Source organism: Convolutriloba macropyga, chromosome 8 (genome assembly GCF_964194025.1).
Source record: "Convolutriloba macropyga chromosome 8, txConMacr16.3, whole genome shotgun sequence".
Taxonomy (NCBI): domain Eukaryota; kingdom Metazoa; phylum Xenacoelomorpha; order Acoela; family Convolutidae; genus Convolutriloba; species Convolutriloba macropyga.
The window spans coordinates 16446164-16469766 of record NC_134475.1 but is presented as its reverse complement, the minus strand read 5'-3'; the positions used below and the strand labels follow the sequence as shown (position 1 = coordinate 16469766).

The following is a 23603-nucleotide window of genomic DNA, read 5'->3' as shown; positions in this document are numbered from 1 at the left end:
GCTAGCAAAACGATAACATCACGCTATTAAATGAAAAAATCTGATATAGTTTTGAAAACGCTATAATGGTTTTTCTGTATTACAACTCATTTTACTACAGTTTAACAGTTTAAACTCGGGCATTTAATGTTAATCCATATATACCAAAAGAATACCAAAAAAAAATTGTCAAATCACTGCCCCAGTCAAAATTTAAAGGCATCATCTGCAATTGTTTTCAGTTGTTTAATTACACCCGCTGGGTCTGAGTTCTGAGTAATAGCACTTCCACAGACAATTTGATTAGCACCCGCTGTAAAACATTGGTCAACGTTTTTTGGAGAAACTCCTCCATCAACTTCAACTTCTAATTTAGGAAACTTTTGCCTCAAATGCGCCACTTTGGGCATCATGTCAACCATGAACTTTTGACCTCCAAAACCGGGTTCAACTGTCATAATCAGTACCAAATCGACCATGTCGGCGTATTCGTCAACTAGAGTAACGTCTGTTTTGGGTTTCACAGCCATTCCAACCTTCATACCGGATTCCTTCACTAGCCGGATACAGTTGGCCGGATCTTTGGAGGCTTCGTAATGGAACACGTACTGATCGGCGCCGGCATTAGCCATATCTTTAATATGCTAGGGAACCATTTCATTTCAGCAAGAATTGCTCAAATTAAATCGCAAATTCTTAAATATAGATTTAACATTTGCATACCGTGCATTTCCGCTTATATTTTATAATCAATTATTAGCCAATAGCAGTTTGCTTGCGTTTGTTCGTTTATAGCTGACTTAATTAAAAAAATGTTAAGGACATTTCTCAGACGTAACTCTAATTAGAAAAATCACCGGATTCTACACCAATACAAGTTCAGCTTTCCATCATCAAATTCTTAATAGTGTCCACAATTAACACTTTGAGATATCAGCCTGCGCATGTTTCTTGGGAAAAATTTCTTTGACGGCCGAACGATACCATTTCTGCGTTCAATCCCAATCTACACGCTTTCATTTCAATAAATTCCATGAGCAATTTCGTCTCTTTATAATATGCGGCCAAGAGGTTGATATGCGACTACATAATAATGATGTGGTGTATGCCGGTTCTAGCGACAATTAGTGTGAAAAAGTTCCCTTGGATCCATTTTTCAGGCTCAGCTACCATCATGTGCATATCAAACAACACACTCCTTTCAACATGTTTCCTCAAACTCTTAACTACAGGAGCCCCAAAGGTTAAATTGGGTACAAAATGGCCATCCATTACATCCAAGTGAAGATAGTCAGCGCCATTTTTAATTAGACTGTTGCATTCGTCTGCTAAACATGACAGGTCAGAATTCAGAATAGAGGGACCAATTTTGACCTTTAACGGGAGATCTGAAGGCATGTTTAGAATGTTCTCATCTGAAGATATTCATTAAGTATCTGAAGACAAATAACAATTTCACTTGCAATCGCCATTAATAATTCATCATAATCTAATTTTTACCATAAGTGAGTGCATTCATATGTTTTCAATTCGAGCTGCTTGAACACCCCCCCCCCTCCAGGACCGGCATTTCCAGGCAGATTTTGACACTTATAACTAAAACTTATGACGGTATTACGAGTTTGATTTCTGTCATATAGCCCCACCTCTCATTTTCCAACCCCAACTTCGGGGGCGGAATTTTATCCCAAGCGAACTTTTTACCAAGACGCATGCGGTCGATTTTTATGCCTGCGCCGAGAATTGAAGTGACATCATTCAAAAACTCAAAAATGGCCGATTCAGTCGTTTACGAATTTTTGGATTTTCTAGTTTTCGATTATCTAGTGAAGTAGAATTTTAAAAACCTCCCTTACTTAAATTTGAGGGGAGTAGTTGAGAAAAAATTTAGGAGCACAAAAAAGGCCCCACAAGGGATCAAATCACTGACATCCAGGTAGGCAAACTGACATCTACACCAATCAGCCACAATGCTTTCGATTTCATTCGTTCACAATCGCTTTTACCAAGGAACTTTATTTCAGAACGAGAGCAACTTAGGCCAGTCAAAAATGAAGAACTTGTGGAAAAGTCACAAGCATTCAAACAATGTTCTCACACGAAAGCGCAAAAACTGTGAAGAGAAAAAATTGCATAAAAAGACCGGGAAGAGAAATAATTGCATAAGGTAACCGCAGCTGTTTTATGACAATATACCAGCTTTTTTAAACTTCTGCCCTCTGTTGACGCTTTGTCTACCTCTCTAAAAGCAAACATCTTGGTTGAAACAGTTGTTGAGCTTCGCCCTGTTAACTAGTATTCACCTTGTTAAGCTATACAGAAGGAAGAAATATTTATCCGAGTCACTAACACAATAAACCGTCAGCTAGAGATTTTCAAGGTATTCGCCATTGATTCAATTTTATATAACTCAGCGAGTGCACATAACAGTTGGAGAACATTTGAACAAACCATTATCAGGGCAAAACATGCGCTAACTTGTTTACAGAAGTTAATGGAAACAAAAATTTTGTTCATTTGTGTACTTTGAAAATGAAGTCTCACCTAGCAACTAGGCGTGACGATGTAAGCAGTGAGAAAACGCAGTCAAAGTGAACAAGCACAAAGCTTTAAAGCTATTAATGACACACCCATAAAACTATATTGGTCAACCAGGTGAAAAGCGTTCACCTTTGATGTGAAATGCTCCAGGTGGTTTTGGTACGTAAAGCTTTTTCTAATTTAATTGGTTCTTCATTTTCAGACAACAGGAAAGAATTATTCGCCACCACCCAATAATAGCTGCATAAAATGGCATTTATACACTGGCATTAGACTTATATAAATTGACTTGAAAACTACACAACTGCAGGCAAAGTTTCGACGAAGAAACATACACCGACTAACGTAGGAAAAATGGCTCTCGAATGACAGGCGACGCAATTTGATTTAGGCACTGTAGCCTTGATATTTTTTTCTTTATGGGTGCAAAAACATCAGCCGAAGTTTGGATTCGACAACCGACCTCCTGAGTCCGATTCCGTCACCTCAGCGGAGGTATTAACAACTCGGCTATCAGGGCCTTGTTATCTACTCTCTAACAATCGGTTTTGTTTGATAAACAAATTTTAGCTCGGAGTGAAAGCAATTGAAACCACTGAAATATCAATAAGAAAAGTGTGAAAAATTCACTTGCGTAGTCAAAAATGATTCTAGAAAAGCGCAAAATGGTCACGCGAACATGTGCACAACAAAATTAGCCGGAAAAACTCCGAAACCGACTCGAAGTCGTATTCCCCGACAGAACTGGCCTTTAAAATATCTAATATCTTCTCAATAAACGCATGAAAGCAGAGAAAATAACAACATATAGTCAGTGAGTGAAAAAAATAGCCAAATTAAACTAAAATCACGAAAACTCAGTTCCTTTTTCACATAGTACAATCACACAGACAGACAAAACATGTCTCAAGCAATAAAATTTGGTAATCTAAACACAAAATATAACCCAAGCCTTAATGATCTCACAAACATTTTTGTCCGGAGAAAACTGAAGAAATCAGAGAAACGAAATGAGAATTTGTATCAAATTTCAATTTTTGTCGAATTTCATGGAAAACGACAACTTGTGACAAAAACAAACTTGTATCCTTTGTAGAAAACAATGCCTACAGGCATAAAATTTTTGGCAACAAATTGAATAAAACAAAAAAATGGGCCAAAAATTGACTAAAAAATACCAAAAACGTTGTAAAACGATCAAAATAGCCTTAAATGTCCGTTTTCAAGACATCAGAAAGTTATTAAAACAGGCTGAATAGTAATACTTTGGTCTGCAATAACCCGATAGTCTACAAAACTTAAAACTAAAAATAAAACTTCAAAGGAAGCACGTTGAAATAGCTCGCTTAAAAAATTTTTCACACCTACAACTCTTGATCTATTTCAAAAGAAGGTATAAAGAAAATAACCATTATCTTTTCTCCGCTCTTCGAATTGATCGGCAAAACAAATTTTTCAAACTTTGTTCACTCCCTGAACTTCCGGTTTCTTTGCTCGCTCACATATAAAAATAATCACGGCTTAAAAACGTTAAATAGTCATCCTTCTGTGAAAACAAAATAAGTGAAAAATGATTTCAGATTCAAAAATTTGAAAAAAAAAAATCTGCAGAAAAATTGTCCAGTTGTTAAAATTTTAACAAAGGAACAAATTTTTAATGAACTTCACAGATTTAACTACAATAAGAAAACAAATTTCAATAACATAAAATTAAAACACTGGCTGGGAACAGCAAAATTTTTTCTACAAATAGTCAAAAACAAAATAACAAAATTGGACGAAAACCACCAAAATCGGATTAGTATATGTACAAATTTATAAAAAATCTCACGTTTTTTTCCCAAAAAAACAGGTATTCAATTCATGAATTGTCACAAGGACTTTGCCACATACACTGATTGTTCATAAAAGACCACTCAAAGATCCCAAAGTGAAGAAAATAATTCCCAAAGTAGATTCTCAAAGATCCCAAAGTGAAGAAAAGAAATAATTCCAGAAATTAACTTAAAAAAAATAGAGAAAAATGGCCCAATTTACTTTAGACTTGAAAAGCATAACTAGGCGCTGCAAAACTTCATGGAAGTAATTTTAATTGAAGTAACTTTATGGAAGTAACTTTTATGGAAGTAACCTATAATGCAGCATCGAGCAAAAAATATTTCTACAAAAACCAAATTACAATAACTACTGAGCCAAATGGACAAAAAAAACGGTTATTTATAATCGCCTCTCTCAAAAACAATTTTTAAAGTCAAAAATTCATTCACTGAATGCAGCTCATGATCAAAAAACTTTTCTTGCTCAGCAGAAATCTGTCCACCATGACAGCTTTTCTCAAGTTTGTTTGTAGGTCAAAATGCCGCTTGAACAAATCTACATCCTGTAAAAAACAAAAAAAGACCGATAGAAAACCATTTCTCCTCTTCGAAAAAAAAATATACACGTCTACAATAATTGCTTTTCATTCGCAACCAATTAAAAAACGGAAAAACTGATTTTTCCACCATCATTTTTACAACAGTAAAACCTATATAAGATGTTAATCGGCAGCACAGACTCTTGTTTGGATGAGATCTCTAACTTCCAAAATTCTAAAAAAAAACTGAACAACCAAGAAAGTTTCAAAAAAGCAATAGTTAATAGTTACCAATAAATAAAACAATTGTCTCATATCAGATAAATTTCTCTCAAACAACCGGTTGGCGGTGGGATCAAAAAGCATTTGGCAACCAACAAACTTAGATTCAATAGTTACCAATAAATAAAAAACCCACTAATGTCGGACGAATAGCTCTTAAAAGACTGGAAGGCGGTGCAATCAATTAATAGCGCTGAAGCAGAAAGGGCGTCTATACTAGCTGTTTAACAAAAATATTGAGCAACAAATAAAGTAGCAGAAATACAATGGTTATTGAAGCGACAGTCACCAAAACTGCAATAACTGCAAAATTGCAAACGAATAAGGTCAAAAGAATTGCTCTCAAACAATCGGTCTGCAGTGGGATCAATTCAAATGTTTCAGCAAAAAGGTGGTTTACAAAAAATTTGAGCAAACGATAAAACTCCAAAAAAGCAATAAGTACCTTCAAATGTAATTGAAAATAAAAACGAACAACTAATTAAGGACGAATTGCTCTCGAACAACCACTGAGCGCCGAAGACACCAAAATAGCAAAAAAGCAATGGTTAGCTTCAAATAAAGCCTTCAAAAACAACTGCAAATAAAAGAAACGATCGACTAATGTCTGACGAACTGCTCTCAACCGACCTGTGAAAAATTATTTTTGCTTAAACAGGAAGCGCGGTTTGGTTTGCATAATCAGTTTCAAGTGCTTTTTATAAATGTTAACTCTAAACAACGAGTTTTGAATTCATAAATGAAACAATTTTTGGCGCACTTTAAGACTATACATTAAACTGCCGCCAAATTATGCTGCTCAGACTCTGAATGAGAGCAATATATCGTGCGAGAATCAAGAAGTCCAGTGGAAACAAGTTACCTAAAATATGGTTGTTGTTGCAGCCTTCACAGAGCAGCAATTCGGGGGTAATTTTGGCGGGGTACCGGCGCTTATTTCCGTTTTAACTGGTATCCTAGATAATAATAATAGGTATACTAGTAGTAGTGAGTGACTGCCTATCCACAACTTGCTTGTGGTGCGGCTAAATTTCTGCATCAACACCGTGCTGAATGATATGCGGTCCCCGGGTTAGGGGACCAGGAGGGGCATCGTTAACATCAGGGGAATGGGGCAAGAAAGGCGGATTATTCTGTGCAGTGCGATCGTGTTGGACTGATGGAATTAAGTCCAGCCATTTGGCTACCTCTACTGGTCTTTCCCACAGGTCAATTACTTTCAGGTCCGTTGTATTCTTACTGCAGTTAAAAATGCAGTGAGTTTAGCAGGGGACAGTATCCAGTCATCAATTGCGCTAGTCGGATACGTGCATATCATGGCAACGTTTGTTCTGCTATCTCTTGGGGAGGTGTGCCTAGTTGCTTGCTGTCTTTGTTCAGCTGAGTATGGACCGTGAGTCGGAGGATACTTTTGAGCGCATTTTTGTGTTCTTTGCTATTTAATTTCTCTTTATTGTTTTTGTGTTAATTCACGCGGTCCCTATAAGCATCATTTAGTGTCGGTCTTATGGGACAAAGACTGGTTGAAGCGGTTGTTTCATGATCAGCACAGTGGCACTGATAACTGCCAGCTAGGAATTGCTCTGCTAACATTTCAGTGTGAGCTTTGACAGGAAGCATTTCACCCTCATTGTGTAAGTCATTGATGTCAGACATTTTTAAACAGCCAGTAATTGCACGAAGAGCAATGATTTGTTGCGTTTGCAGATAGTTCCAGTTTGCATTGCTAATTGTGGAAGCCCAAATGGGAGCACCGTAGTTCAGGCCGCTTTGACCAATAGCTTTGTCTCTAAAACATGGTCGCAAGAAACATCGTTTAGAAAAAATCGGTACAAAAAATTGAAAACTTGGGACTAAAACAACTGCTCTATACTTTATTTGAGAGCAGTTAAATGTCAGAATTCGCCATCATCGCCCAGAAAAAATTAAACTGAAAAATAGATTTAGCTATAATTTTAGACCAAGTACTCATCTGAACTTTCTATGTTCTAAAAACATTGCAATTAAATTGTAGCGCCAAAGGATTAACTTCCGCTCAATCTGATCTCGTACCAAGCCAATTAAATAAACTCTGAAAATGAACTGTTCTTCAAGGCAAACATACTGAAATTGCTTTCTGTATTTCGTATTTTTGTAAAGACTAGTCAATAGTTAAAAATCTTCAACGGAAAATTATAAAATTGTCAAAGCTTGTGTCACATGAACTTAAGGACGAGTCCGTGCCATCTAGGAATAACTGAATATCTACGAAAGCCGTCAAAGACATCAAAGCCAAATGTAATCTCCTAAGTTGCTTTCGAAAGAAAGCAATGCACAACGAAAGCAATCAGTCAGAAAATTATCTCACAGAAGTGAAATCAAAAATAACAATATAATTGCTAAAAAGTTACTATAATCACCTGTGCGCAATTAGAAAGAACTATTGTTTCAGATCATCCAACAACTTTAAGGACACAAAACGTTGACGTCACGAACGCAGATGTTAGATTCTCTACTTAGTGAAATGCTATCTAGCAACAATCCAAATGGTGCAAGGCACTGGTTCAAACATAAACCGATTTAAGGATTTAAGAAGTTTTTAAGATTTAGATCGAGTAATAATAAGAGCTACGCTTAAAAATATTTTTGAATCTGATTGACGATGAAAAGCGCGTCTACCATAATCAGACGTCACGTCAGCTGTGTCTGGAAAAACAGATTGAATTCTTTCTGACAGGAAGCTGGGATATACTCAGCACCTGTTGCGACCTGCTAATATTATTTAAATGACGTCATATTCTTACGTCTCGTTAAAAATTAAATTTAAATTTATCTCCATGTCAGTCCGCTTACTAAGTAGTTCGCTATTGTCACCATTTAACAGCATTGTTGGAAATGCCTTCTATCTTTTGGTTATACAGCTCTTTTTTCAAACAGATTTTCTGCCCAAAGCCATATGTTACATTACTCTTCGATCGTGTGCGTTCCGGGAATCAACATTTTTAGACCATTATGCTCGAGGATCTGAAACAAAACAGATTCAATTTTTAGAGACAAGTAAATCAAGATTCAGCAACCAAAAATACATCACCAAATAAACATATTGACTGTGCTTCTTCAAAAATTGTGTATTATAAAGTTTGTATTATAGCAAATGTCCTTGTTAGCATAAATAATTTTGTGACATTATGAAAAAAATATATAGCGACAGACATCTAAGAAGCCCAAAAGTTCTACGCAAGGGTTTCACTCCTTTCACCATCAGCAATCTGGGTTCAAAATTCTGACATCGTTCAAATATAAATCAAATCAACCAAAGTCAGACTATTGGCTTTCGAATTACCCTCGACTATGTCTGACGGATTGCTAAGATTTAAATTAAAAAAGAACATAACCGACTAACGTTAAGCCACTAATTGCTCGCAAATGACAGGCGAGCGGTTGGCTACGGTTGTAGCCAGCTAGTGCTTAGGGATGCTGGCATTAGGGAGTTAACGGGCGGGCTCAAGCAATGTTAGGTTAAGGTTATTGAAACTAATTGAGAAGTATCTTAAAAATCACAAAATCCAGAGAGTAAATTCAAACCTAGCGTCATCATGCCAGCAATTGGCTCTCTGTAATCAACAATAGAGAGCAATATTTTGAAATATGATTAAAAAAGTGCGCAATTTTCTTAAGTTTAATTGTCAAATTGTTTTTCTGGACTCTCTATGGATCGAAAACCGAGAATGCAAAAATTGCAATTAAATTTTTATTAGACTACTGTTCTTCATCGCGGTTAATGGTTTCACTCAATGAGGCCGATCATCTGTCACTCAACTAACACTACGTCGAAAAGCATGTATAACTGACTACACAAAACTCATCATGAAAAAATTAGGTTCAATCAAAGCACCTATCTGGTCGATTCAGTTACTCGACTTAGATTTCATCAACGTTCCCATTGTAATCAGACAAGCATTCTTGTGCAAACTTGCAATAGTATACAAACCGTTAGGACTCTGAACCTAATCAGCTCGTAACTACTCGAACACAACTGCTCTTCACCCAGGGACTTTACAGTTCATCTTACTGAATAAAAATGCGGAGCAACTTCTAAAAGCCAATCGGATTTGACAACAGAACATTCTCTCAGGTACATCTTTGTAGAATGCACAGTTTCCGTGAAGAGAACATAAGTTCCACTTTTAAAGGGCACAGTATACAATACTGAATCAGGGTGAATGAATAAATCCGGCGATTTAACTGGATCTCGCAAACTTTTAAAACAGCCTCTTGAAGTGTATATTGCCACGTTTGCAAAGAACCCCGAACATAAACACTTCAAAACTTTGTCATCGTCGAAGCCTTTAGCCGATGACATCTCGATTCCAAATCTCTGAACATACTTTAGCAACTGTTCTCTGATATTATATGCTCTGTTAAGTGAAGCGTAGCTTGCGTAATATTTGTCACACCACGATTTACTCCGACGGTTGTTGACAAAAGTGGTGAATACGTTTAAATTCGTCATATGATCACCCTCCATTGCATAAAATTCTCTCTGAACTCTGGCAGCTTTCATTTTCTCTTTTCCGCTTGAAGGAACATGGAATAAATTTTTAATTTGCATCAAGGCACATAATGTTAGAATTTCTTCGGAGCAATCAAATTCACTCGCTTTTAACAGACATTTAGCAAACATCGGGTTTAGAGGCATTTCTGCCATTTGATGACCAAGAGGGTTTATCAATTCAACTTTTGGGTCAATTGCCCCTAAAGAGTAAAGCAATTCCAGCGCTCGCGAAAAATTCTTGGCCGGGGGAGGGGATAAATAGTCAAACTTTGCAACATTAGAGACACCCAAAGCTTTCAACTGCAAAATTGGGAAAGCCATGGAACTTCTTTGGAGTTCGGGCACAGATTGGGGTTTCAGTTTGAGAAATTCTTCTTCGGAGTAAAGTCGATAGCATTTTCCTGACGTGACCCTTCCCGCCCTTCCGCAACGCTGATTGGCCGATGCTTGTGAGATGGGTAAAACTGTCAACGTTTCAGTATTGAAATCTGGATCATAAACTGTAGTTTTAACAAAGCCACAATCAATTATGTGAATAATGTTATCAATAGTAATCGAGGTTTCAGCAATATTTGTTGAGAAAATCACTTTTCGAGTCCCACTGGGTGCTCGCTGAAAAACCTTTAATTGTTCTCTGGCAGGCAAGTTTGAATACATAGGCACCGACTGGATTCTGTACTTAGTTTTGGACGAAAACGTCTTCAGTTTTTCAGTAAGTAGACGACAGCATTCTTCAACCTCGTCTTGACCCGTTAGAAATGCAAGAATATCACCAGGGGCGTTGGTCTTATGAATCATTAAAACTGTATCAACAGTAGCTTTTACATAATCATCAACCGGATGTTTCGAGTACATTATGTCGACGGGATAACAACGACCTTCAATTTGCAAAATGGCTGCATTATCGTTATTGTTGCCACGTTCCTTCACATTAAAATAGTCCTTCATTTTGTGAGCGTCGATAGTCGCGCTGGACATAATAACCCTTAAATCTTTTCTCTTCTTCAAAATCTTTTTCAACAAAGCAGCTAATAAGTCTGTATTTATACTTCGTTCATGCGCTTCGTCAAGCATTATGACCGAATACTTTTCAAGCAATGGGTCACCCATCATTTCGCGAACCAATAGCCCGTCAGTAAGAAATTTAATCTTGGTACTGGGTGATGTGCAATCGTCAAACCGAATCGAATATCCGACTTCGTCGCCCAAAATACAGTTGCGTTCCTCGGCTACTCTGGCTGCTAAAGAGACAGCGGCAACTCGTCTAGGCTGAGTGACTGCTATCATTTTTCTAACACAAAGGTGATGTTCATCATGAGAATTTGTGTTCATAACGGTCAAGATAACCTGGTACTAGGACAATAGATCGAAAATCAAATTATTCAAGTTGCGTATCGGCCAGCCAGATTCAAGCGCTCACATATACAAGGCATTAAAAGTTCAGTCGTGATATATTGTTCGGTTGTGATAGATTCATATCAAGTCCCACCGGCCGTTAAGGCATGGCTATGGCTCGCGAGGCCAGATGTATCAATTTTATGCCAGCTCGCAAACAACGCTTAATTTCAGCCAATGCGATCAGATTAATTTTCAATCTATTGTCCCAATTTTTCTCGATATATTGTCCTTTAAATCTATTGTCCGGTGACCAGATAACCTTAGTGTAAATTTTTGGTTAGTTGGCTTAGATCTTTGACAATATTTAGATTTCTTGGATACGGTTACTGGTAAAAGCCAACTCAGGTGATCATTCAGTAAGAGCTGTTTCCAGGATTAAATTGACACTTAGACAAAAGCCAATAATGTCGGATAAATTGCTCTCGAACAACAGGCGGGTCAATCTAATTTAGGTGTATAGCTTATGAAATTTTTTATGGGCGCAAAAACTCCGACCTCGTGGGGGTTCGCACCCCCGACTTCCGGATATCGATCTGCCATCTTAACCACTAACTTACAACGGCTTTGTTCCTCAACCACTCACAATCGCTTTTATATTGGCAGCAAACGATGAGACCAATTGAGATCACTAAAAATGAAGAAGTGCAGCATGAAAAAGTCACTTGCTAAGTCAAAGAAGGTTCTAGAAGAAAAGCGCAAAAACGGTCAAGCAAAAATCTGCATAAAAAGACCAACATGTTTACAATATATGTGTCAAAGTTAGTTCGAGAGCAATTTATCAGTTGAAGCTCTTAATTTTAACCATGTAACTTGAAACTATCATTTGAGCGTTAAAAGCTTCAAAACCTTCATCAACAAATTAATCAACAATTAAACTTTTTGAAAAAAGAACGAATCAGCATTTTATAGGTATAATTGCAAAAGTAATACATGTGCAATGATTCTAATGCTCATCACCGATTATGTGCCCATCCAACTTCAAGCAAGTACTGTGGCACTTGACTGGACTTCCCAGATCCCGTCTCTCCCACCAGCACAAGGACCTGGAACTTCTCTAACAGATACAAAATCTCACTTCTAGATGCGTATATTGGCAATCGGGATCTTTGCGTATAAATGGGTAATTTGTGATTCGGGTTGTAGACAAAATTTGAGGTATTTTCCTCTGCTCTTTGTCCATGTTCCAATGTTGCTTTGTCGTTGTTGAACGAATTACTATTTGAAGAGTTATTTTTTAAAAGGGACATTTTTACCTGAAAATCAACTCAATATGCATGCTTATGCGCAGAAAGCATAAATTAGAACAAACGTTTTTATCGAACAAACAATACAATGAAGAAAATCTTTCAGTTGTCGGCAGCCTTTCTTCTCAGCTGCCATTAGAACTTAATCATGGATTTAACGATTGCAATACAAACCTCGGTAACTTCGACATCTCGAAAATCTTTTTAACTTACTACTTGCTTCAGTGAGATGACGAAATTGACATACAAATTCATCATTAAATTGTTCGAGGTAAAAGTATTTTGGCTGTCTGGTCGGTATATCTGATAAAATTTCGCTAATAATTTGAAGTCATGACCATTAATTTATGGAATTTAATCAAGTCTTTCAATCAATCTCGCCTTCGGATAAGCACCAGAAAACACTGATATAAAATAAATTGCAAGACTAGCTTTCATCAACAATTATTTTACAGCTCCGCATTATGCGAAATTATTGATACGACAGACTAGAGCAGTGAAATACGATCAACTTCACTAAAAACAATCAAAAGTATGTCACAAATAGCTCGCCAGATCACCTCGCAGAAAGCCGAAACTTTCAAAGACACCCACAACATGAATTAATAGGATCTATTCTACCCCTTCACATATACCAGTGAAAAAAATTACGACACCAAATTAACTTGGAAAACGGAATGCGTAGTTCGACAAAATTACTATTTTGAGCTTTCTGTGGCTAGAGAACTGCAACGGCGTAAAAGCAAACTGAGGACAAAGAGTCAAGAGTCACACAAAAAAATGATCAACCGCAAAATTGCATTCAAAACAGACTACCAGGGCCCAAATAATTGCTGCAATCTTCGTCTGAGAGCAATTGAATAAAAGGAATCCGATAGACATTAAAAATTGCAATGATTTTGAAACCTGAAACAATGAATCAAACAAAAGGAACCAATTTTTGAACGTCACAATTCTATATTGAGAGTCATTGCTCGATACTACTTATTGTTCCTCATTATAAACTGATACTATTTGATGCAATAAATATGTCAAATCATCTTTCCAGTACACAGCCATCTGTAAACTCGTCCTAGTTGAAGCGCCGATCGCACTATTTTGCTATACCAGACTTACGTCATCAATTTTGAGCCAGATGGCGTTTTTATAGCTTGGCTCTTTTATCTATAACTGCTCCTTTAATCTTCACTTATGATTCTGGACAATAATTTTATAGAGGTACAATTCAAATCCGTTGAAAACATCTGCAAAGACACACATTACACAATTGCAAGAATATAAGTTATATAATTGCTAAGTGATATATGCAGGTGGGATTTAGAAATCTTAAGCGTGGAAAATTATACGGTTAGTTAAAGAGCAAGCAATTACAAGAGTCTTTACAGTATATACTGACACGGATGCGAAACGGTTTAAAACATCAAACGCGCCTTGAGCATGTTAAGCAGCACAAATAGTCATCAAAAAACACAGTTGAACTTTAGTTACAGCAGCACCCAAAATAATTACAAACCCGAGATTCAAATAACACCACGATTGGCACCCCAAAAAGAGCGATCATTCTCTTTAATACCACCCAGCTCTACCAATATTTTTACCCAAGTTAATACAAAATCGCTGGTTAGCTCATCGAGTCAAATAGGAACTCAGAAGAAATCAAAACAATTCAAACCAATTCGTCTGCCCCAAATTGACCTTTCAAGAAACTCTGCGGATTTTGCGGTACCTACATTAAACACTTTGAAAAATGAATGGTTCCACGCGACTGTCAAACCTCAAGCCAACAAGTCACAAGTTATCGTCCGCCGAAAATCACACTCGTTAATCTGTTCCGAAAAAGAAGCAGCACTCCGCGCAGCTAGAATGCGATTAGAAAGAGCCAAATATCGTGAATTGTGGCACCGCGCTTTCCGCAAAATCGTAAACGAGCGACGGCGATCAAAGCAACGTATTTACAACTATTGGAAAAATGCCTCCGAACAGCTGCTTAAAATGCACTTTCGAAGGAAAGAAAGTCAGGTCAATGATAGGTTCTCCCTACTCTGTGGGGAATTTGAACGACTTATGAACGTCGACGACTGGAGGCAAATTAGACGAAAGGAGTACAACTTGGACCGAATGATGAAGTCAATTGATAACAGACATAAACAGAGGGTCATGGACCAATTTCGAGAAGTTTTAGTAAGTACAAAGCATCGAAAGGTTTCGCTCCCATTCAGGGTGTACTGTTTTGCAGCCCCTCCCCCCTTTTTGGCATTAAACTCTAGCCTCTCCCTCCCAGTACAGATGCTACTTGTACGTGTTACAGTGAAAACAGAGGATCGGTAAGGTGTGTTCGCACACCTCGTATAAAAAAAATAGAATAATGTCGTCCTCGCATAATAAAAAAAAAACAAATTTGTCTTCCACGTGGAGCACGGGAAGACTTCTCTAATAATGCCCAACAGCGACACTGTTGTGAGATGTAGTCATTGCGGAGCACGGGAAGATTTCTCTAATAATGCGCAACAGCTACACTGACTACATTTCATCAAATTAAACTTGAGGATATAGAACAAACGATTAGCTACATAAAATTAAAGTTTCACCAAATATATTGCACTTTTTAATGTAGAGTTTAACAGCGATTAAATTTTGAACCTATTGTCCTGCGTTTCATTTCGCCCAATAGATCTTTTTCAGCTTTGACAATGATTCGATCTCCGAGAGTTAAAAAAATGACATTACAGTAAAACTTATTTAGATCAGTAACTTGAACGTAATTCTGTTAAAAAATTTTAAATAATGTGATATAAATTTAAAAAAATCCTACGCGAAAGTGGGAATAAATTCGATTTACAATCCTGAAAAGCACAACCTTAAGAACACCTTGCGACAGCATATTTTTCTGCTGATCCCAAACTATTGTCGAAAAAAATAGGTTATTTGAACAACGGAAATTAAAAAAGTGTCTCAGCAAGTTTTCTTGGTATTTTTCAATTCGTTTTGATTTTACTAAGTCCACTGACTGATAATTTTTACGCACTAATTTTAGAAAGTTTATTCAGGCAGGTATTAAGTTGCTGTAAGACATAATTAAGGCAATTGCTGTTCTAAATCCGATTTGCACGTATATTGGTGTTCGTTGAGTACAAAAACCTAACACTGACACCTGCTTTACCAGTATAATCACTTCGCCGAGTGCTTTACTTTTTCTTTCCCAATTATATAATTTTATCTTAAGAAACTTAAGATTATATACAAGAAACTTAAAAAAGTAAAACATAACCGACTAAACGTCGGAAGAATTGCTCTCGTACTACTAGTGGGAGCTCTAATCAATTGCAGCCTGCTTCAGTCGGGAGGGTGGAGCCTAACTTGGACTAAAAAGTTCAATAGTGGGCTTCAAATAACCACATTAGAGGATAACACATACCACTATTAAGATTTAAAGTGAAAAATGGCACCAGTTTCGGCGCACTTTTCATTTGACTTTTAAAATTAAATTGCCGCCAATTGAGTTCAGCTGCTTGAAATTGTGATTGAGCGAGAATTTTAGATCACGCGAAACGCAAAAAGTCAAGAGCGTAAAATTCACTCGAAAAGTCAAAACATCCAAGCAAAAATTTTGCATAAAGACACACGTTTACAATAATTGCTTCTCTACGAGAGCAATTAAAAATCTTCAAACAATTTAGGTACATACAACAGGTTTCTACATGTGCTATAGTTATATTGTCACTGGTTGTTACTGGTAAACAAACTAAATAGGGGTAATGGTCCTAGATGAAAATAAGAACCAAACATGGCCCTGAACTAATTAAGAACTTAACTAAAGCAACTATTTGAGAATATAAAAGGCCATATGAGACAATCAGAAAAATATCCTGAGTAGGCCACAAAAGTGTATGTAAAAAGTGCATGTAAAGAATGTAGTTTTATTAAAGAATGTAGTTTTTTTTATTTGTGGGCATTAATTGAAATTTTCCTCAATCGATAATCCAATTTACACCATTGCGTTTTCAACAAAATGAAAAAACACTAATCAAAACTCCAAACATGAAATTTCTGTTGCATTAGGTCATATTAATATGCTGATTTTAAAGTAGTCAAATTTTAAATTCAAATGCTGCAAAATTAGTTTTACAAACAATCATATTGTAAATAGTATTCAAAAAAGAAGGCGATGAAAGGGCGCGAAAGCAATATTTTTTCATTTTTAGAAAGCCCGATGGTCCAACAACAATGAGGAACAGACAAAAATCGGGTACTTTTCAAAACAGGCGTTGAGACTCCTATGCTACTCTATAGCATAAGCGAAACATGCATATCCTACCCTGGCTTGAAACATGAGCACGAGCGGTATATTTGATGAGAAAAAAATCTTATATCCCAATTAAAGTTCAAATTTGATAGATAATAGGATGACTTTTTTAGCGCGAGGAAGAGAGGCGGGCGTTATTGGACAATCTCATCAAAGCAGCAAAAAGTCAAGACAGGCGTCTCAAGGAAAACATCAATAACAAGCGTGCATTCCGACGAAACGTGAAAACAAAACAAACTAGTCAGAATAAATAAGCAAATTTTTGTATTTTCTTTAGTTAATTTAACATTGAAAATAATTCTATTAGATTAATGACAGCATTTTGCATGACACAAAAAGATGTAAGCAGTGAGGGCCAAACTGCAGCCAACGTCTTAATGGCAAAACAGTAGTAGTAGCCAAGGGCAAGGCGTCCAGGAAAGACTAAGAGTGTCTACAGATTTCAGCTCTCATCAAAGCTTTGCTTCCGGGTTACAGAGTCCACAGTAACAGATGAATGTCTACGACCATCTAAAATTCCCGTTGTATTTTTGCGAAAATATGCTCAGTAGTAGTATCCCATTACGAATTGAAATTGCAAGTATTGGCAGAAGAAGTCGATACGTGCTACGTGATGTCAAACGTGATGCGTGCAACGTCACAATTTTTGGTACGCATCTGTGAAACTTGTCGTTCGAGTCTGGGAACATAATTAAGAGGTTGTAACGTGTGCTCACTCAACTGTTATAAAGTGAATTTTGTACCGCTGTTTTTTAAGCGGCCTAACATTCAACAACAAGGCTCGCTTGTTCTGTGCGTGGCACAGAATGTTCCCACATTTGCATTTGAAATCATATCAAATCAATATATCAAAAATGAAACTTCCGAAACGTTTGTTTTAGCATCAAACATTGTTTTTATCAAGCTGCGAAGAAAAGCGTTAAAGTTATTTAGCTAAAATTCAAAACATAAACATTCTAGCAGATTCTGAAGTCTTCAAATTCACGACTTCTGATTCAAAGTTCATACATACAGTTTTCTATTCCTAGCCGTGCCGTAAAACTTTGTTTCAAAATACTTGAAACAAGCAATTTTTTTAACAAGTCTCACATTCTCACATTCAAAACGACAAAATTGGCTCAATTTTTCAAGTTTGTTCTTGCAACATCCCGTAAAAGTTGTTTAGGCAAAACGAAGGAACTAAATAGCTTCAAGAAGTTGAAAGGAATTTAGGTAGTTGTCTCAACCATCGGGTAAAAAGAGGGTTGAACGAATTACTCCGAAAACTAAGGTAAAAACAGATTGAGCTAATAACCCAAATGACACACCTACACCACATGATAAAACAATTTTTATAAAAAATACTATAGAGAGCCAAGAGCTGGCAAAAATTAGCAAAGGTGAGGTGTTTTTCAAAACAGGCTGCACTTCACTTATTCCAAAACATGTTAATTTTTATAGCTTATTATAACAATAACTATTAACACAGAAAACCCAAAAACAAGAAGAGGCTAATTTTGCAAAAAGTAGCAGTAAAATATAACCTAAAAAAGAAAGTAGCTCTTTTCAGCATATCCGGAGAGATGTTCTTCTATGTGACAACATTGAATAAGAAGAAAGTTTTAGTAGCTTATATGCCTGTGAAGATAAATAAAACAGCTCTCTGACGCACCTTAAAACTTGTAATAGTTTTAAGCTCTAATTATGGTTACAATACTCCGCGAAGGAATACATTATAATTATATGGGCATCAAATCTAAAAGTTCAAATCCTCAAAAAAATCAATTGGATAAAACCAGTATGCGTGCAAGAAGGGTCAAAAGGCAGACAATATACTTTACTAAAGAGCACTTGAGACATCTTAATCATTGTGTTTTGCTCAGAAAGACGAAACGTTCATCAATAGAGAATTAAAAACGATTTTCAAATACAAACAAAATTTGTCTACTGAAAAAAAAAATACGTTTACTTTATCAAAAACATGCAAACAGAGAACAGTTGACATCCGAACTGGTTCGAATTGCTTCTATTTAATGATTTTCTTCCTATTTATCATGGCTTAAACAAGGATTTAAGAAAAAATAAACATTGGATTAAAAAACTCTGTTATCACAGGCGAGGGACGAGTTAAAAGTTCATAACATAACCAACTAACTTCGTGCGAATTGCTTTCAAAAGACGGCTGGTTTCGTCAGTAGCTAGCTACGGTTCAGTGAGCTACGGTTCAGTGAGCTACGGTTTAGTGAGCTACGGTTTAGTGAGGCTAGCTTTAGCTTAAATGAGGGAAACTTGGAGACTAATGAGCTGAAAGGCTATAACAGCACTTAATGCCCGCTGGGCGCCACCTGATTTAACCCGTTTTTTTAGGACGGAAAGTCAAATGGGTCAGACGAAAAATCGGTCAAGCGAAAACTCGCATTAACAAACCGACAGGACTAATATAATTGATACAAAAAAGATTTGAGAGCAATTAAAAATGTCTTAAAAATGGCTAAAATTCTTCGCGTTTCTTACAAAACGCATTTTTTCGTATTTCTGTACTATTTGGAGACAATGACAAAACGATAAAATACATGTTTTTCAAAGAAACCCTGGATAAAAACCGCTAGTTGTCGTTAAATGATTCAATTTCGACCGCAATTTTTGTTAAATTTGATCAGAAATTAGGCCAAAGAGCTTGAAATTGTGAGTAGATAATGTTGAATTTTTATAAAAAGCAAAAATCCTAAAATTTCTCTTGTAGCGAGATTTTTGACGTAGAGAGCTTCAATTTGATACCACATATGGTATCCTGGGATGCCCACAAAAAGACAAATATTGTCTGAACAAAAAGATGGGGCTAGCATAAAAGATTTCAGAAAGTTTTCATTCTCTTCAAAAAATGTGGGAACAATAACCCGGTCGTGTAGTAATTAGTAAACTATTTTAATATTCAGTTATTTCTATACCTACGAAATTTCCGTTTTGCTTAACAAAAATACCTTGTATTTGCAAGCTAGCATAAAGTGAACTGCTCAATTGCTTTTTTTTGCTGCAAATTGATTCTTATTAAAACTAATTTGCACATTTTATTTGCGCTCTTAACAAAACTTAGAACTTTGTTTTAAGAAAATTGTGAGAATTTCAATTTTACTCCCTTTTCTTTCACAGATGAAAACTGAGTATAACTCGCAGCTTTGATCTCATCTTACAGATCACATTTCACAGAATTTTTCAAAAATATTAGTTAAAGAAAACAAAACATTGTCTGCACATCATCAAGGGACAAAATCTTATCTCTTGGTGTCCTAAAATATTCAAATCTTGGACCAAGTTTGATCTGTTTCCTCCTGTACGACCTGCCAGAAAGGATGAAGAATTCGTACAATTATTTTTTTGCTGATGATATGAAAATGAAATCAATAGTTTGTATCAAATTTTTGATGAATTTGAACTTGCACAGCTTCATAAAGGCAACTTCGAGCGTAAAATGCCGTTTGGAGAAATGAAAAACAGATTTGTCCGGGTTCGCTAATTGGAGGGGAGGGGACTTTTATTTTGAAACATGAATTCCTCCACTCATCAGAGTACATGAAAGACCTGGTCGTACCCGTACATCATGGCCCAACTTGAAAAAATTGACTTAAAAAATGCAACAAATCGGTGGCAACAGTACTTTTTTCAGACGCAAAACTTCTTGAAAAACACAGCAGTAATTGTGCGCAAAAATCAAGCATGCAACCTATACTACGAGTAGTTTAGGCTTTGAATCAGTCTGATTCGGGGCTTGGGCCCGTCACTTCACAGCTAAGTTGAATTTCTGGATTGGGTTGCAATGTCCACAATTGCACATGAAGGTCCATGAACATAAAATTACATCTGAGTAACTCTTGATAAAGTAACTCCAGTAGATCTTAGTTAACTGAGATTTGTTGACTTCGCATGTAAGTTTACATATTAGTTTAGAAACTACGTTCAAAAGACGGCTGGATCTTGTCCAAAAAACCTCGTCAGCCATTTTTGTTTGTTTTTTGTATTTCTATAAAATCCTGTTGTCACGTTTTTGTAGCAGTAATTTTCTCTGAAATTACTCTTATTGGTAGATCGATATCAAACTCCCTTTGAGAAAAGACAAAGAAGGACGTCATGAAAGTCTTATAATAGCTTTACCCATCTGGTCTTATAATAGCTTTGCGCTAAACTTTTTCAAGATCCTTCATTTCAGTTTTGTTTACACGCCAGCCCTGGGAAAGAAAGCTTATTACTGGCACAACATAGCCCGCATAAGCATTTCATTTTGTTTTAACATTAGAATTGGTAGAGACGTTGCGTTTCCGGTAATAGTACGCTTTCAAGGCTTTTGTGCACCAGTTTTCACAATAATTTCCAGAAGAAGTTTAAGGTTGGTCAATCTATCTCCTGTAGCTATAATTTGAGCAGAGAATCCATTTTGTTGCCAGTTTTTGAACTTTTTTAAGAGCTAACATGTTTGTCGGGGAGGGCATCCATGCCTGCGATGCGAAGGTGACAGTTGGAACGACGTAACCAATGTACGCGTCCAGTTTAGTCGTCCAGTTACACATGTTTGAGAGGATGCGTTTATCATCATTACAACCTTTATCATCCTTCTGTCGAATCGTATGAATGATCTACCAAGAGGACCCAGCTCTATGGGATGCCTCGCACAGACTTCTGCCTTAGAAGATGCACAGTTCGAAATCTTCTAGCAGGTAGTTCGGAATGTTCTATAGGTAATTTTTTGACACCAGGAGGAACATACGGAAGAAGTTAACACAAAAAAACTGGTGCACGTGGCTATTCGCCTGGGAATGTTTAATTAGCTTTGGGAACTTCTGACTAGCTTTTGTCTAACGGAACTTTTTGAGCCAGCCCATGGAACTTATAGAGAGAGAAACCTACACCTATTGGAGGGAACACTCAGCAAAAACAAATATGTTTATTCCAATTATGAAAAAACACTGTGGTGTTCCTTCAAAATCTAGAAAAATACGAAATAAAAGCTCCCCATTTAGATAAAGTTAGCTTAATCAAGTAAGCAAGAGTAATAACGGACTTCGTTTAGGAGTTTGGGAGCTTAAAATATATCAATGTTTACTCACGACTATGTCGCCTCTACAGAGTCATCTTGATTTTTTATTCGATCGGATAGTATCATAGTTACATTTCAAATGGTTCATCAGATTCTCATTAGACGATCACACAACCTCATTCGTCGTTAATTATGAGGGCGAACCTCATCAATGGAAGGTGCAATCTAAATAAGAGCTAGCATTTCCAACCAAATCGTGTAATTAAAGCTATTGTTCAAAAAAAATTTCGAAAAAGTGCACTATATAAGCTAGGGCGGCTTTTTCTTCAGTCATATTTTCGCTTTTTCTTCAGTCATATTTTCACTTTTTCTTCACGTATCGTGCAAAAAAGGAAACTCATTTTAAAGCCAATAGAGGCTAACTTTGATTTTCAACTGAAAAATTACAAACTTTATAAGGGAGCTGCCCAGTGTAGAGGGAGCTGTTTGAAAAAAGGGGAGCTGTTTGAAAAGAGGGAGCTGTTTCAAAAGTTTGAAAAAAGGGAGCTGCCCAAAAACTTGAATAGAAAACTGGAAAACAATTCCTGGGGGAGGGGAATTGTTGCTTGAATAGAAAATTGTTATTACTAGCCGCTCTCTTATTCTCAGCTAGCTATTATAGCGATCCTTATTTTCAAATCAAAAAATGCTACTTTGGAGTGCCTTTTGAGACTTTGCTGCAATTGAAGGACGCCGAAAACCAGAATGATCAATTATTGGCTTTTTGGACGGAAAAGAAGAACTGGCTACACCAACTCCAGGAAACGGTTACTGAAAGGGGCGAAACCTGTCGCAGCCATGCACAAAAACATTAGAGCCTACCGTGTGTGTAGATTCTGTCGAGATACCCCACGACCACAAGGATTGTGAACAATTTTTTAAAACTATTTTTACAACTCCAAGAGGAAACAGTGTGGTGTTTCCTCCAGAACACTCCAGTTTATCATAACAATTAGAATATTTACGATAAATTTATTAAATAGTTTTAGTTTAAAAGCAATACTGGGGCAGCCTTGGTGGCTCCCTTGATTAATGCTTTTCAACGAAGCAGACTCAGAAGAGGACAAGTGAACATCACCTACTGCAGAAATGGCCCCACATCCACTGCTGGATGCTTCACAACCTTCGCAGCTGAACTTCAGCTATTTACTTTATACTCGTCCTTTATCTGTTCCGGATTGATTATTTTCACCATTCGCCTGTGATAAAAAAAACAGTCGCAGTCAATTTACTCCACAACTTGCTTAAAACCCTCTCAGAATCTTGACAAGAACAGCTCAATGACGTTGATCAGTCATATCCTAGTGCTTCTCCTGTCCTCAAAACAAACAATTATATTTATCACTATATGACTTCTCTGTCGTTGGAAAAACTGTGCCGCTGAACCGTAGTGATAAAAAAGTGCTATTTAGCCTCTAAATCAAATTTTTCAAAACAGAAATTTTTCTTTGAAAGGCTTTTTTCAAAAATAAAAAAAATATCAAAGAACAGCCTATTCGGCCCATTTTTAGGTATTAATCTTTTCTTAAACTTGGCTTAAAACAACTGTTCCGAAACATCTTGTCCGATGTCATCGAATAGCGCTTTTTTACTACTACCACAAACACATGAAATAAAAAAGTATTAACCAATGTTCACCACATATATTGACCAAAAATATTAACATTAACCGAAATCATCATCTTACAATAAAATTAAGCAAAACCTTAATAATAAGCAAAACTCTAATGCAGAGAAGAAATTCTCAATTAAATATCAAATTGATTCAAAAAACGAACATTGCGTTCATCGTAAAGTCTAAAATCAAATGAAAATATTTACAAAGTATATAAACGTGTCTGTGATTCTAATTCTAAGATATTAGCTGTTATTGGTATCAAAAATCAACCGATACCGGCATAATCCAAAATTTCCGTAGC

At 36.5% G+C, this 23603-nt stretch overlaps 2 protein-coding genes across 3 annotated transcripts; both read right to left on the bottom strand.

The window, feature by feature from the left end:
• Positions 1-6: 6 nt before the first annotated feature.
• On the bottom strand, positions 7-1411 carry LOC142344520 (ribulose-phosphate 3-epimerase-like). Its single transcript, XM_075396241.1, has 2 exons — positions 1125-1411; positions 7-616 (listed from the first exon to the last, which is right to left on the bottom strand). The coding sequence occupies exons 1-2, from the start codon at positions 1375-1377 to the stop codon at positions 186-188; spliced, it is 684 nt and encodes a 227-aa protein (XP_075252356.1). The 5' UTR covers positions 1378-1411; the 3' UTR covers positions 7-185.
• A 6356-nt stretch (positions 1412-7767) lies between these two features.
• On the bottom strand, positions 7768-12576 carry LOC142344517 (putative ATP-dependent RNA helicase DHX35). Of its 2 annotated transcripts, XR_012759268.1 has the most exons (3): positions 12048-12576; positions 9129-10983; positions 7768-8161 (listed from the first exon to the last, which is right to left on the bottom strand). XR_012759268.1 is itself a non-coding variant. In XM_075396239.1 (2 exons), exons 1-2 carry the CDS (start codon positions 12335-12337, stop codon positions 9201-9203), a joined length of 2073 nt encoding a protein of 690 aa, XP_075252354.1. In that variant the 5' UTR covers positions 12338-12447; the 3' UTR covers positions 8860-9200. The 2 variants fall into 2 exon arrangements, 1 of the variants encoding a protein (XP_075252354.1); XM_075396239.1 differs by lacking the exon at positions 7768-8161 and having other exon boundaries at positions 8860-10983; positions 12048-12447.
• Positions 12577-23603: the final 11027 nt, after the last annotated feature.

Coding starts and splice junctions, on each gene's coding strand:
- LOC142344520 (XM_075396241.1), bottom strand. CDS start 1,377: ATGCCTTCAGATCTCCCGTTAAAGGTCAAAATTGGTCCCTCTATTCTG. Junction 617..1,124: donor TGAGCCTGAAAAATGGATCC/AAGGGAACTTTT, acceptor CCTAGCATATTA/AAGATATGGCTAATGCCGGC.
- LOC142344517 (XM_075396239.1), bottom strand. CDS start 12,337: ATGTCCCTTTTAAAAAATAACTCTTCAAATAGTAATTCGTTCAACAAC. Junction 10,984..12,047: donor GTTGGATGGGCACATAATCG/GTGATGAGCATT, acceptor CCTTTGTGTTAG/AAAAATGATAGCAGTCACTC.